The sequence below is a fragment of the Camarhynchus parvulus genome, chromosome 2 (assembly GCF_901933205.1).
Source record: "Camarhynchus parvulus chromosome 2, STF_HiC, whole genome shotgun sequence".
In the NCBI taxonomy this organism is placed as follows: domain Eukaryota; kingdom Metazoa; phylum Chordata; class Aves; order Passeriformes; family Thraupidae; genus Camarhynchus; species Camarhynchus parvulus.
In genome coordinates this window covers 20,901,649-20,913,694 of record NC_044572.1, presented here as the reverse complement: position 1 = coordinate 20,913,694, position 12,046 = coordinate 20,901,649, and the positions used below count along the sequence as shown (strand labels likewise).

At 42.5% G+C, this 12,046-nt stretch overlaps 2 protein-coding genes across 2 annotated transcripts in view; both read right to left on the bottom strand.

The window, feature by feature from the left end:
• RSU1 (Ras suppressor protein 1) overlaps window positions 1–4,848 on the bottom strand; it is a 101,585-nt gene extending 96,737 nt beyond the window's left edge. Inside the window, exons 1-2 of the mRNA XM_030967082.1 lie at window positions 4,723–4,848; window positions 4,319–4,430 (exon numbers count right to left, since the gene is read on the bottom strand). Of these exons, the coding sequence (XP_030822942.1) occupies window positions 4,319–4,427 (109 nt within the window). The 5' untranslated portion in view covers window positions 4,428–4,430; window positions 4,723–4,848. The remainder of the gene's footprint in view (window positions 1–4,318; window positions 4,431–4,722) is intronic.
• A 6,352-nt stretch (window positions 4,849–11,200) lies between these two features.
• Window positions 11,201–12,046, bottom strand: part of CUBN (cubilin) — a 142,328-nt gene continuing 141,482 nt past the window's right edge. The window contains exon 67 of the mRNA XM_030971133.1: window positions 11,201–11,508. Within this exon, the coding sequence (XP_030826993.1) occupies window positions 11,401–11,508 (108 nt within the window). The 3' untranslated portion in view covers window positions 11,201–11,400. The remainder of the gene's footprint in view (window positions 11,509–12,046) is intronic.

Sequence of the window (12,046 nt, the reverse complement as noted above, 5' to 3'; positions counted from 1 at the left end):
TTCTTCCATTTTGGCACTATTATCAAATCTCTTCATATACTGCTGCCCTGCACTGCAAGCTAGCTTCACATAAAATATCTGGATGACAATACTCAACCTAATTATTAAGGAAAATATAAAACAAATAAAAGCCCTGCCCATCAGCAAATTAAAAAAAGCCAAAACAAAAACCACACAAAAAACCCCCCAACCAACCAACCTGACAAAACAACCAAAGCAAAGTAAAATAAACTAGGAAAAAAAACCCACACCCACAAAACAGGAAGACCCCAGTGACTTTGCTGAGCCAAGATAAGACACTGCCTGTCCCACTGGAGGAAGTTAAAGCAGGATGAGCATGACAGTATTGTTACAAGTAGCCTGCCTCTCCATCTTCTGTGCTTTCATTATTTTAGGAATGAACAATTTTATCAACACCAACTTTCTGATAAAGAATTCTAGTCACACAACTATGTACTTTATGCAAAATATGAATAGCTTACAGATGGAATGATAATGAGAACAAATTAACACATAAATAGGATTGCATCCAATATTCCTTCCCTGACAAGAGAGCAGATGTCGCAAGTTATTTGGGCAAAATAATTCCTTTACTCGTACCTCCTCCTCCATATCAACTGCTTAAGAGATATATAAATGACACTGGTCCATACTCTAAGAACAATTCCATGGTGTTGATGGCTGTTCAAAGTCCTTCAATAAATGCCCTATCCTTTGCTAGGCTAGGGGAAAGGGAACATTACTCCCTTCTCGCTGGAGTTGGCTGAACCTGCTTGCTCAGCCTACAGGATGTCTATTAATGCTCTCTACCACTACCTATCCATAGTGGATGCTTTACAAACAAATATGAATATTTACTTCACAATATGAAGGCAAAAAACCCAAACCAACACAATAAGACACTTCCGTGGGACAAGACATTTTTTACACTATTTATGTATGGAGAATGCACAACTGTAGTAGAGATGTGCACACAAATGGTGTAACTGTTGTTTTATCATATGCTGGAATAATAAAAAAAGTCTTTAACACTTAAAACTGTGTCACATGGTATTTGCATGACAAGCTAAAGCACAGAACACTTAGATCAAGGGGTATTTTTTTGTCTCAAATGAAATCTCTTCTACAGAACGTGTCTGAAAAAGGGTTCTCATATTACAGTTCTGAAAGCATCAAAATTTGGATGCTCTGAAGGTATGTAACACAATTCTAGTTTGTATTTTAAGTCATCAGGAGAAAACATGGAAGTGCCTGGATTTGAGGAATATGCCAGAAATAGAACTCTACTTCTAATGACATTAATGAGCTCCTGAGTTACAAGTGCTTCAGGGGCTACTTAACCTTTTTTTGTGAATCTGAACACCACGCTGTATATAAGATGGTAACCATACTCCTTCTTTGCTAAACACGAAAGTGGGAAGAGATGTAAAGGTTGCCAAGCTTACAGGTCTAAGCTAGCTTGCCAAACTCCTTCCAGATAGAAGTATTTCATCCTTAATTGGAAAGAGACACTGGTATTTGACAGAAACAAATTTTGTCTGCTTTGTCTCTCCCACACCTATTGCAGAGGGTGGAAGACAATGTAAAAGAAAGTATGAGTGACTGCCCTGTACTGCAGGAAGCCATTCACTATACTGAAAAGAGAAGCCAGAAGAGAATTGTATCTGAGACAGGGTATATATTTCCCTTTGCTCTTCCTTGCCCCCATGTAACACCAGTTTTTTCTCTTTTTGGTTTTTTGGTTTTTTTCTAAACACACAAGACAAGAACAAGGCTACAACTAAGGAAAAGGACTGGCACACTGAACAGATGCTCCATGGTACACTGCTTCCAAATCCTTGTGCCTCTATTAACCCTATGTGAATTAAGTTAAGAAAGATTAAATACAAGCTCATTAGCCACTCTGCAGCAAGTACTCAAACGTGCAGCGAGACAAGGCTTGGTCCTTTCCTTGAAGACTTAGGACTAGAGGGAGCAGTTTATCTCTAAGGGGTACTTGGCACCTCTGGTAGGGGCATTCACAACCAGTAAATAATTACAGAAGACAAAATGCTGATCAGGGGCTACCAAATACAGTAACTCAGGCACACCTTCCAACATACAAAACCCAAACAGCCACAAATGTTCCCTCCAATCATTATCTGAACTTACCTTAACTCTCAACATCTACTAGTGGCCCTCCTTAAAGATGAAATGCTGTGCAAGAAGAATTATTGGGCACGAATAGTGATGATTGCTTTTAACAGAGATCTTTACTTCATGGAAGGAAAAAATTAAAATAGCTGAAAATGCACACTTTAACACTGCCCTGGAAAGGTATGCAACACACAGAGAAGCAAAGCTACGAGCTCAGTTTCCTTTAGTTTACAGAGAGCTTAGCCAGAGAAAACATATCCAATCTACATTAGAGAAGACCAACCATTTGGGGTCAGGTGACAGGGTTTTGAAAACAAGTTTAACACTTCCTCAACCCCTTATGAAAAATTCGGACGTATTTGGTGAAAGGTGCTCCTTCTGCAAAAGGTAAATACCTCCATGGTAAAAAAAACCCCAAACTCAAAACAACTTATGTGTTCTGTCTGTGAACATAATAACTGAAAAAGCAATTAATGTAACAGAAATCAGTCATCATTTCCCCCTTCCTTAACTTTCATCTCACACTGAAGAAGGCCCCAGATCCCCATGCTAGATCAAGTCACACAAGATGCACACAGAGTATCTGCACAGAGACTCCTCTGATGCACTCTAACTAGGCTACCACAAGTCTATACTTCATGGAGGGAGCTCCCTGCCAAAGACACTTCAGATGCTTAATTAGCAACCTGGTATCAGGGACCATCTGGGGAGCACAGTGCCCGACCCTGATCCCTGGCCCTGCCTGAACAACAAACTCCAAAGAGTCTTTGTGCAAGAAAAGTTTTTTTTTTAGGATCATCAATGTGCTTCAACATTATCCTTTTTCCATGCTTGAAAGATCAAAGCTAGTTAGTTAATTATGTGTCTAGTGTTGATAGCAGGCACCAAGTCTACTTAACAAAAGCAACAGTACTCTATTGCTGCTCCATATACCTCACAGATCTTAGTTCTCAAAATTGATATCTGTAGTTAATGTGAGCTGAACACCACTTTGTCTCAAATAACTGCTCATCCTATAGAAATGCAGTGAAACTTTCTATTTAATGTGAATACCTGTGAATTCTATTTAATGTGAGTTCACACATACAGTCCTTAGAACACCATCTTCCCAAAGTCCCATGCACCACCCAGAAGCAGGAAAACAGTAATAGAGAATGAAGACTTAAGTACAGAACCTAGTTCTGCAAAACTGTACTTAAGACTTCATCCTTTACTGAAATGATTGAAGACACCTTGATGTGCTCCCAACTCTGCAGACAACAGTGAGTTGGTAGTGAGCCATACCCTTCCCTGAGCTCATATCTATCTTGTGAGAAGAGTTATGTATATCTGCTCCTGGCTGCTTTCAAGTTTAAAAAACACAGTAAAGAGCTAAACCAGGATACAGTCAAGAGTTTTAAGTACATTGGTTGGTTGAGATTTTGCTTTTTCCCCTTCATTGGATAATGCATTCAGAAAAATTTCAGCCTGTGGCACACTACAGATGGTCACAACTTTAACTCCCTGAGTATTGGCTACGTCATAACATCATGTGCACCTTAACAAGGCAAAGATACCCAACTTGTTCTTGTTCTTTATGTGTTCTCCAGAGCCATAACAGCATGTTGCTATTGGGAGGCTGTATTTACTGTGAATTTAACTACAGCAAATGCACCATACCGACAGCAGCATCCTACCATGGTTCAGCAAGCATGTGCAACCGTGTAATATCCAAAGCACGATGCTGCTGTGTCTGTGATACAATATTACTGCTCTCTCCTTCAGAGGCCAGTCGCCCGTAGTTGCAGGCTGATGTCACCCTGTCCCTTTCAAAGCCCAGTGGAGATGCTGCTCGGCTGCTGTTTTTGTTTCAGTAGCAGGACGGAGAAGAAGGAAAGTCTCCCCATCAGCCAAGAGCCAGAATGCCAGCAGTGCGTCAGGGAACGCTGAGCCCCCTGGCACACACACACACACACCCGCACGGCTCCGGCAGCCTGCAGCGGGGCGCTTCGCTCAGCCCCGGATCGCTCCCCAAGCCCCCGCGCCCAAAGGCCACCAAAGGCACCCCCGCACCGCACAGTCCCGGACTCGGCGCCCGGGCCGGGCCGGGGTGTCCCGGACCCCCCACGCCCAGGGCCGGCCCCACTCGCCCGGGACAAATAAGGAAGTTTCCGCGCTGCGCCCGCCCGCCGCCGGTACCTACACAGGCCGGGCACGTCCAGCATGCTGGAGATGCCGCGGTCGCACATGTCCACCTCGGGCTGGTTCTTCTCCCTGCTCTCCTCCACGATCTTCTTCAGGGACTTGGACATGGTCTAGGCGGGGCAGAAACGGACACCGTGAGCCGGGCGGCGGGGGAAACCCGCCGAGGGGACACGCATTTCCCCCAGCCGGGACAGCGCCGGGACGGCCCCGGCCCCGAGCGCCCGAGGGCAGAGAACCCCCCCTGCCCAGCGCCCCCTGAGGAACCAGTCCCGTCCCGCCCCGTCCGCCACGCCCGCCCGTGCCAGCGGAGCACTGCCCGGGATGCCGGCCGCACTCCCGCCATGGGCGGGCGGACGGACAGGCTCGGCTCGGCCCGGCCCTGCCCCGCCCGAGGGCACTCACCGCGCGCGGCTACGGCGGGACACGGCGGCAAGCAGCGGGACACGATGGGAAGCGGCGGGCGGATCCCACGGCGGGACGGCGGGCGGGCCCCGGCGGATCCCAGCGCGCCGCCCCCTCGCCCCCGCGCGCAGGCGCAGCGCAGCCCCGCCCGCACTGACCGGCGGGGGCGCCAGCGGCCCCCGAGCGGCCCTCAGGAGTCGGACCGGGCCGGGGCTGCCGGAGCGCTCCGGGCTTTGGAAAGGCTGCCGGGGACAAAACACGTTATCACCAAAATAACCCACACCAAAAAAGACCCCGGTGTGTTTAACCAGCGGTTTCCATTTCTTCAAGTGCCTTCTTGGGTTTTCCAGTCGGCTCTAACAGCAAAACCAGTCACAAGGCTAGGTCCGCGTTCTAAGCACTTGTAACTGATCTCGACACGCCTTGGCATTGGAGTTACACCTTACTGCCCAGAATGTAGTTATGCATGTAACCTCTTTCATAGGGGTTAAGGTGCTCCTGCATACTGCCATTCAACAGATATGGAAGCTCAGAGCAATTAGTGACTAAATCTATTAAGTTACCTAAGGCCAGGCTACCCACTGAGAAGCGCAGCTTTGAATTTTGCATATGTACTTCATGGTGTTATTTAGTAGCCTAAAAATGGTATCCACAGAAACCAAGATGATGAGGATTTGCCTAAGCCAGCAAATAAAAAACTTCCTGGAGGTGCAACTTCAACTTTCCCTTTTTTAGGAATGTAAGGATTTCATACTGGACTGCAGAATTGTAGCATGTTTATTCCTAATTGGAGTTTCCTACTTTGAGCGCTTCCTGAAGTTGCTGTCTGTTTTCAGGTCTTCCTTACAAGGTACTACTGGAAGAGTATCTTCCTTTTAGCTGGATTTCTCAGCAGAACCCGCTGTCACTTAGATGTACAGGACGATGATGCACAGTTCTTATTTTGTCTGCAGAACCATGAATCTGGATCCCTTTCCTGTCTAAGGAAATGCCCTAACTGCCACCAATCAGTTGTCCCAAAGACCTAAGTGCTAACATGTCTGCTGTTCCTATTTCATGGCAAATGATTGCAGGTGTCATTTAGTAACAAAGGCTCAGGCAGATTAATTGTCTGTAAGTGTGGTCCTGCTCCCTTATTCCAACTAACACCACATTGACTCTAACAAGACATTTACAAAACAGTCTTCATGGCTAATGCAAAGCTTACCTGGCTTCTCTCTGCCTCATTTATGCAGTGATCAAAACATTGCATGTAGCCTAGACACCCACATTCTACTCCTACCATAGAAGTATTTAATTACTTCCCACTTAATAAACATATTGTCAGTACTCCCTTTCATCAGGATTGTGGGGGTTTTTTGCCATTTATCTAATTTCATTATCCTGTTCTGTGTAAAGAGTTCATCTATCATGCACAGCTTCTATGTGACCTTCTTTTGGTCCTGCTTGAGCAAACTTTTGTCTGAGCATAAATCCATGCCCCAGTCAGGGATATTGGCATTGGATTTGGCAAAGGGGATTTGCTGTCAAGTCTTCCTTTTAAAGTTTCTCAATGCCTCATTGAGCACATAATTGTCGCAGAAGGAGTGGGAAGGAAGATACAGAAGCATGAGAACTGATTTTTCAGATTGTCCCTTCTGCAGTCATGAGCCATTTCCTGCAGAGGGTCTGTGTCACTGCAGTCACCCATTCACCCCTCTCTTATGCCCGCCTCCTCTTCCCAGTAGGTGCAGTCATTCCAAAACCCCTTTGGCCCCAGAAATACTTAGTTCCCTCTATACCCCCTGCTAGAGGCTGGCCAGCCCGTTCCTGGGGTCTGGCCAGTAGAGCCCTCCCCACACATTCAGTGCTTGAGCTCACAGTAGAGACTTTTCCAATTTAGGTCTTGCTGTACCTTCCAGCTACTGATTTTTCGCTAATGAAACAACTATGAAATATCTTTGCTATCTGTCAGATCTGTTCTAAATCCATCACTTGACTTAAATGGTTGTAGAGCAGATGCCTGAATTCATTGCAGAGGCTAGCAAATGCCTTCTGTCCTTAGGCCTGCAGGCTAAAGCAGCTGACTGTGAGTAGATGCATGGCCATGGCTGTGTGGCAGAGCTGCAGTTTCCCCTGTGGTGGTCAGAGGGGGCAGAAGTTGCCCTCGCAGTGGTGCTCCCAGGCTGCTGTGCCCAGGCAGTGATGGCTGGACCTGCCTCCTGCTGGTTCCTCTCATTGTGCTGGGGGTCAGTAAGGGAATGAGCTTCCCTTTTTTCTGTCTTAGGTACTTCTACTAACCAAGGAAATGACGTTTTACATTACTATTCTATTTTTATCCCTGTTTTCCCCCTCCAAGAAAAGCTATGATAATGAGCAACATTAATGCAAGGATAGCGTGTCATCAAAAGGATGCAACAGCAACACTTCTGCAAAACCAGTTGTGTAGTGCTGGGCACTGCTACTACCAATTCATCCATCAACATTACACTCACTAAGTGTGATAACTGGCATGCAGTATTTATTTTTCCCATTGTTGTATCAAAAAAAAACTCCTAGAATTTGGCCTCTATTTTTATTATCATTTAATAAATATTTTAAACACTTATTTCTTACTAATCCAGTTGCTTTCTATTTGGAACAATATGGCCAATCCCATGACTTTTTATTGCATTTCGTTTTAATTAGGACTGCAGAATAATTCTGCAGTTTCAGTTCAGCAGTTGACAAAAAATAATTACACCAAATATGTTAATTCTGGTGCCTAGGACTCATAGCCTGTGTTATTATGGGAAATTGAGACACCTCCTCCTTTGCTTAATGAACCAATTGAAAACTGTTTTTCAGTCAAAATTGCTTAGTAAATTTAACTAAAATTAGCTATTCTTTTAAATTGACCAGCGCCATTACTTCTAGGATTTTGGCTCTATATCTTCTGTCTCCTTTACTTAAGCAACTATAATTGTAAGAATATCTCACAGTGGTATTATTTCTCATTTATAAAGAACAGTCCTGCCACGTGGGAAGGGCAATTAAAAACATTGTTATGGACATTTTAGTGCTTATTCTTCAAATCCTAGTCTTTGGAGGGTTTACCATTCATATATAACTGCCTCATAAAATTACTTTTGTATAAGAATAAACATCTGTAGTAACATGCAGAAGAAGCTTTACATGGAAAATAAAAATATGCAGGCTCTAGAAAGTGAAAACCTGCCCTTTCATTATCTGCTTTGTCATTGACAGAGGGAGGTTGCAGTCATGTTATTACAGTTATTACAATACAGACGTGCAGCATTCACAATGACATTATAAAATAGCAATGTGCACAGACATAAAAGCAAAGGTTTTCATGGCAGTGTTGTAAGATGAAGCTATATTTCTTATTAAGTACAGATTTTGTCTTTTGAATTGTACACTGCAAAAAGCACATAGAAGTTTCATGGAATAATTATTTCCAGATTATCTATTTGGTTCAGAACCAAATAGATAATCTGGAAATAATTTTTGTGTTTGCTGTGCATTCATTTTAAAGCAAGTGTTTCAAATTGCTCCTTACCTTCCAAGACAGAAACATGGCTTAGCATCAGCTCTCTCCTCTAAGGACCTCCACTTTACTTCTGCAGTTGGTATTTTTGTTGTGGTTCCTCATATAATATGTTAGAGGACAGCAGTGGGTTTCTTTGTTCCTTTGTTTTTTTAAAGAATGAGTTTGATAATTTAATTTTAGACTTTGACTATTTTTGGCGAGAGTCAGTTGGGCTGGATCAATTCAACCTTGTACCAGCAGCTTCATTCAACAGTCTTCATGAGCACAAATTCTCTGCTGGGCTTTTTTTTTTTGTTTTCCCTCTAAATAGCCTCATGCATTTAGCTCATTTTTAAATAAAATTATGCATAAGTATTGAGTATTTACAACATTTAAAGATTCACCAAGCATTAGTTATTGTTAGATTAAAAAAAAAACTTTAAAAAAATTCTCTTCCTCTCATTCATAGTGCTCTTTATTCTTTTTTTTTCTGCAGAATTTCAATGATTTTATAAAATTTTATGATGTGACAGATCTTGCCAACAGCAAGTATTGATCATATAAAAAATGTCCAAAAGCATTTAATTGCTTTAAAGTGAAACATGTTTTTTCTCTTAGTGAAAGCAGCCTTTCTGAAGTATAGATTTCAGCAAACTCACCTTTTTAGCTGGAGTTCCCCTCAAGATCTTAAGGGCAAAGGTTTTGTTACCAGAGTGGCCCCAGGCACATGTCAGGCCACCGGAGCACATCTCTGTACCTGTCCCTAGGTCAGCAGGAGACCAGCCTCAGTGTCTGCTGTGTCCTCGGGCACCTTGGTGTCCTTAAACTGTGTGACGTGGTGCTGACTCCAGCCTCCAAAAGCCACTAATGACCTTCATTCATTAAAACCACATACAGGTTTCTGTTTGTCAGTTTATGCTCTGTCACACCTGCAAAAAGGCCAGTGTTTAACCTGAGAACTCATTTCTTACAGGGCTGATCCACTCTTAGAGAGCAATGAACACACCACAGAACACTGCCTGCAGTGGCACGGAGCTGTTTGGAGGGATGTGTCCTTCCCTTTCATGTGTGGCTTCCAGCTGAGCTGCGCTCTGGGCTGCTGAAGTGCAGAAAATGACAACATTCTTGCATGCTGATTCTTGCCTAGAATCTGATGTTTCCATGTCCAGCCACCTCACAGCAAGTGACAGCATCCAGATCTTGAGGAGATTCTCTGCCAAGTGCAAGTGGGGTGCACCAGCTGCACCAAATCCATGGTGGTTCATAGGAAGGTCAGAGCCACAATCAACATTCATGAAGCCTGTGATGCAGCGTTCCACAGGGAAGAAATGCAGTCCTCCTTCACTCTGCAGGCAAACCACTCAATCCATGTTTGATTGTACTTGGAGTTTCTTACACATCATTGTCTATAGAACTTATTTTGTGACTTTATCTTCAGACATTTCAGATGTTTCTTTACTGCTTGCTATCCTATGTAGGGAGTTTTAATAAACACTGTGGACAAAGATTGCATCATCCTTTGGCGGCAAGTACAGCATCAGTTTGACTAGACTCAGCAAAAGTTTTCTGGACTACTAATCTGAGCATATTTGATTATATGTCTTTTATGTCTTTCCTTATTAGAGGAACTTTCTGTTTTGCTGGCAGCTCAGTAGGAAACAGCTGCCTCACAATTTCATCCAAATACAGATATATCTGATTTTTCCATGTTAGAGTTAGGCATGTTAGCAGGAGTATCACCTGTACATAGACTCAGTTTTTCTTAGTCCTTGGACAGTTATAAAATGCTGGCTTACATCTAATTCTGTTGGCCAGTGGGGCTTCACAGGTTTCTATTTCTCTAAGTTGTCACCCAAGGATTTGTGTCATATTTTATAGCTTGTCCCTTTTGTCTGCTTTGTTTTTTCTACATTTTATCTTAACCAGAATATCTGCTCAGCTGTTATAAAGTTTTGTATGTTTGTGGAATGATGCCTTTTTGGCATTCACTGGGCAATCTTCAAAGAGTTCCTAGATTTTGTTAAAACTGCCACTTACACTTTAATCTCTTTTCATAATTAATTGCTTCAATAATCACATTAAAGAATTGCTTTCACTGTAAGTGACTCTTTGTAATAGTTGTGAAATGAGAGTTCTGATAAGGCCCCTGTTCCTTTTCTGCAGTGCAAATTTCTCTTGCCTGTCCATCACAGCTGACATTCAGGAAATTAATTGGTCATTTGTTCTGGATTGTGACAAAAAATGCTTCATGGTGGGAATCAGTGTCCTCTGTCCACCCTGTCAACAAATCTTTTATGTATGATGTGTGTTAGCCTGGGGTAGGGAAAAACTAATTGAGTCAAAGGTCAATTGATATTTTTATGTCTGCCCTATTCTGAAGTTATAGCTGTTTCATAAATGTCCAGGAAGTTGCCTAAAGATTGACTAGAAGGGTGACATGGTTACTGAAAGCCTCAGAAGTTTTTTATATTCAGTTGTAAAATAGACTTTGAAGCTTGAAAATATAACTCAATAAGTATAACCACAGTTTTCTGTATATATTGAACATAGGGCTCTGATCCTGAAATAACTTCTTAATTTGCTTAACATTTAGAACCATGTCATCTCCTAGCTGTGTTAAACTTCAGTGAATGGTCAAGTACTGATTTCAGCTGGGTTCTTATACCCAATGCACACTATTACTGAAAGTTCTTCAGCGCAGTTATCTATGTTAGTGGTTATAGGACAGGGACCATTTTTTAGCAATTTCTGATTTTAGGTAATTTGAATAAAATTTAAGCTGATGTTTTCAGAAATGCTTGGGGCAAAACCATATAACTCTAGGGAACAAACTAAAGACAGCTTCATATGTTACATCCTCTCATCAACTTCATGTGTAATTAAATTTTTATAGCATTAATTGTACAATTTTGAAATTATGTAGAAGAATATAAAAACATCTAGCAAAACCTCCTTTTCCCACTTGGGTAGGTAATAGTTTATTTTCAGCACAATGGCAGATCAATGGTTTTTTTGACAGTATTCCAAGTTCATAACAGCTACATTTACAGTAACTTTTAAAAGGCCTTACTTCAGTTGCAATTGTCATCACTGGACTTCAAACCTCCTTTATCATCTAAAGTCTTTTCAGTGTAGCAATGAATGGTAATATATTTCTCAAAAGCAATGTTTTAGCTTGTCCAGCTTAACTGGAATCCTGATGGCAGAGTCACATATTCAGCATGAAATTTTACATAGACTTGATGGGATGTAGCAGTAAATGGAGCGATGTTTGAATCCTAAAATGAAAGACAAGAAAAATTAAAAGCCTTACAGAACATCAAGATCCTTGATGAGACAGTCAGAGAGTTAGAACTGAGGCACAAATTGGATCATGGATTGACTGATCTCAGTAACTGTTTTAGTTACTGTTGCTGCATTTCTCCCTCAGGATATTGCAAATATTTAGAACACAAATACAATGAAGTATGGAGCAAACTTGTTTGATGCCTCCCACTAGATGTCACTGTACGGTCTGAGTTGGAAGGTTTCTAAGGCACCACACAGGTTCTCGCTGGTTTTACCTCTCCTCGGCAGGTAAGAAGGGTTTAACTTCTATTTTTAGAGTCGTGGTCTAATGTTTTGGTTGAAACTATACTTGCATATGGGGATACCGGAGATTGGTTCATGTTTGAGGATTAGGAGCATTTATGGGGATTATATGTAGGGCTATGAGAAGATGTTCTCGTGTGGAGGAGTTTTGGACTGATGTAATATGGGATGGGAGAGTGCCTCGTTGTGTCATTATGAGCATGTATAGGGCGTATGAGGCGGTAA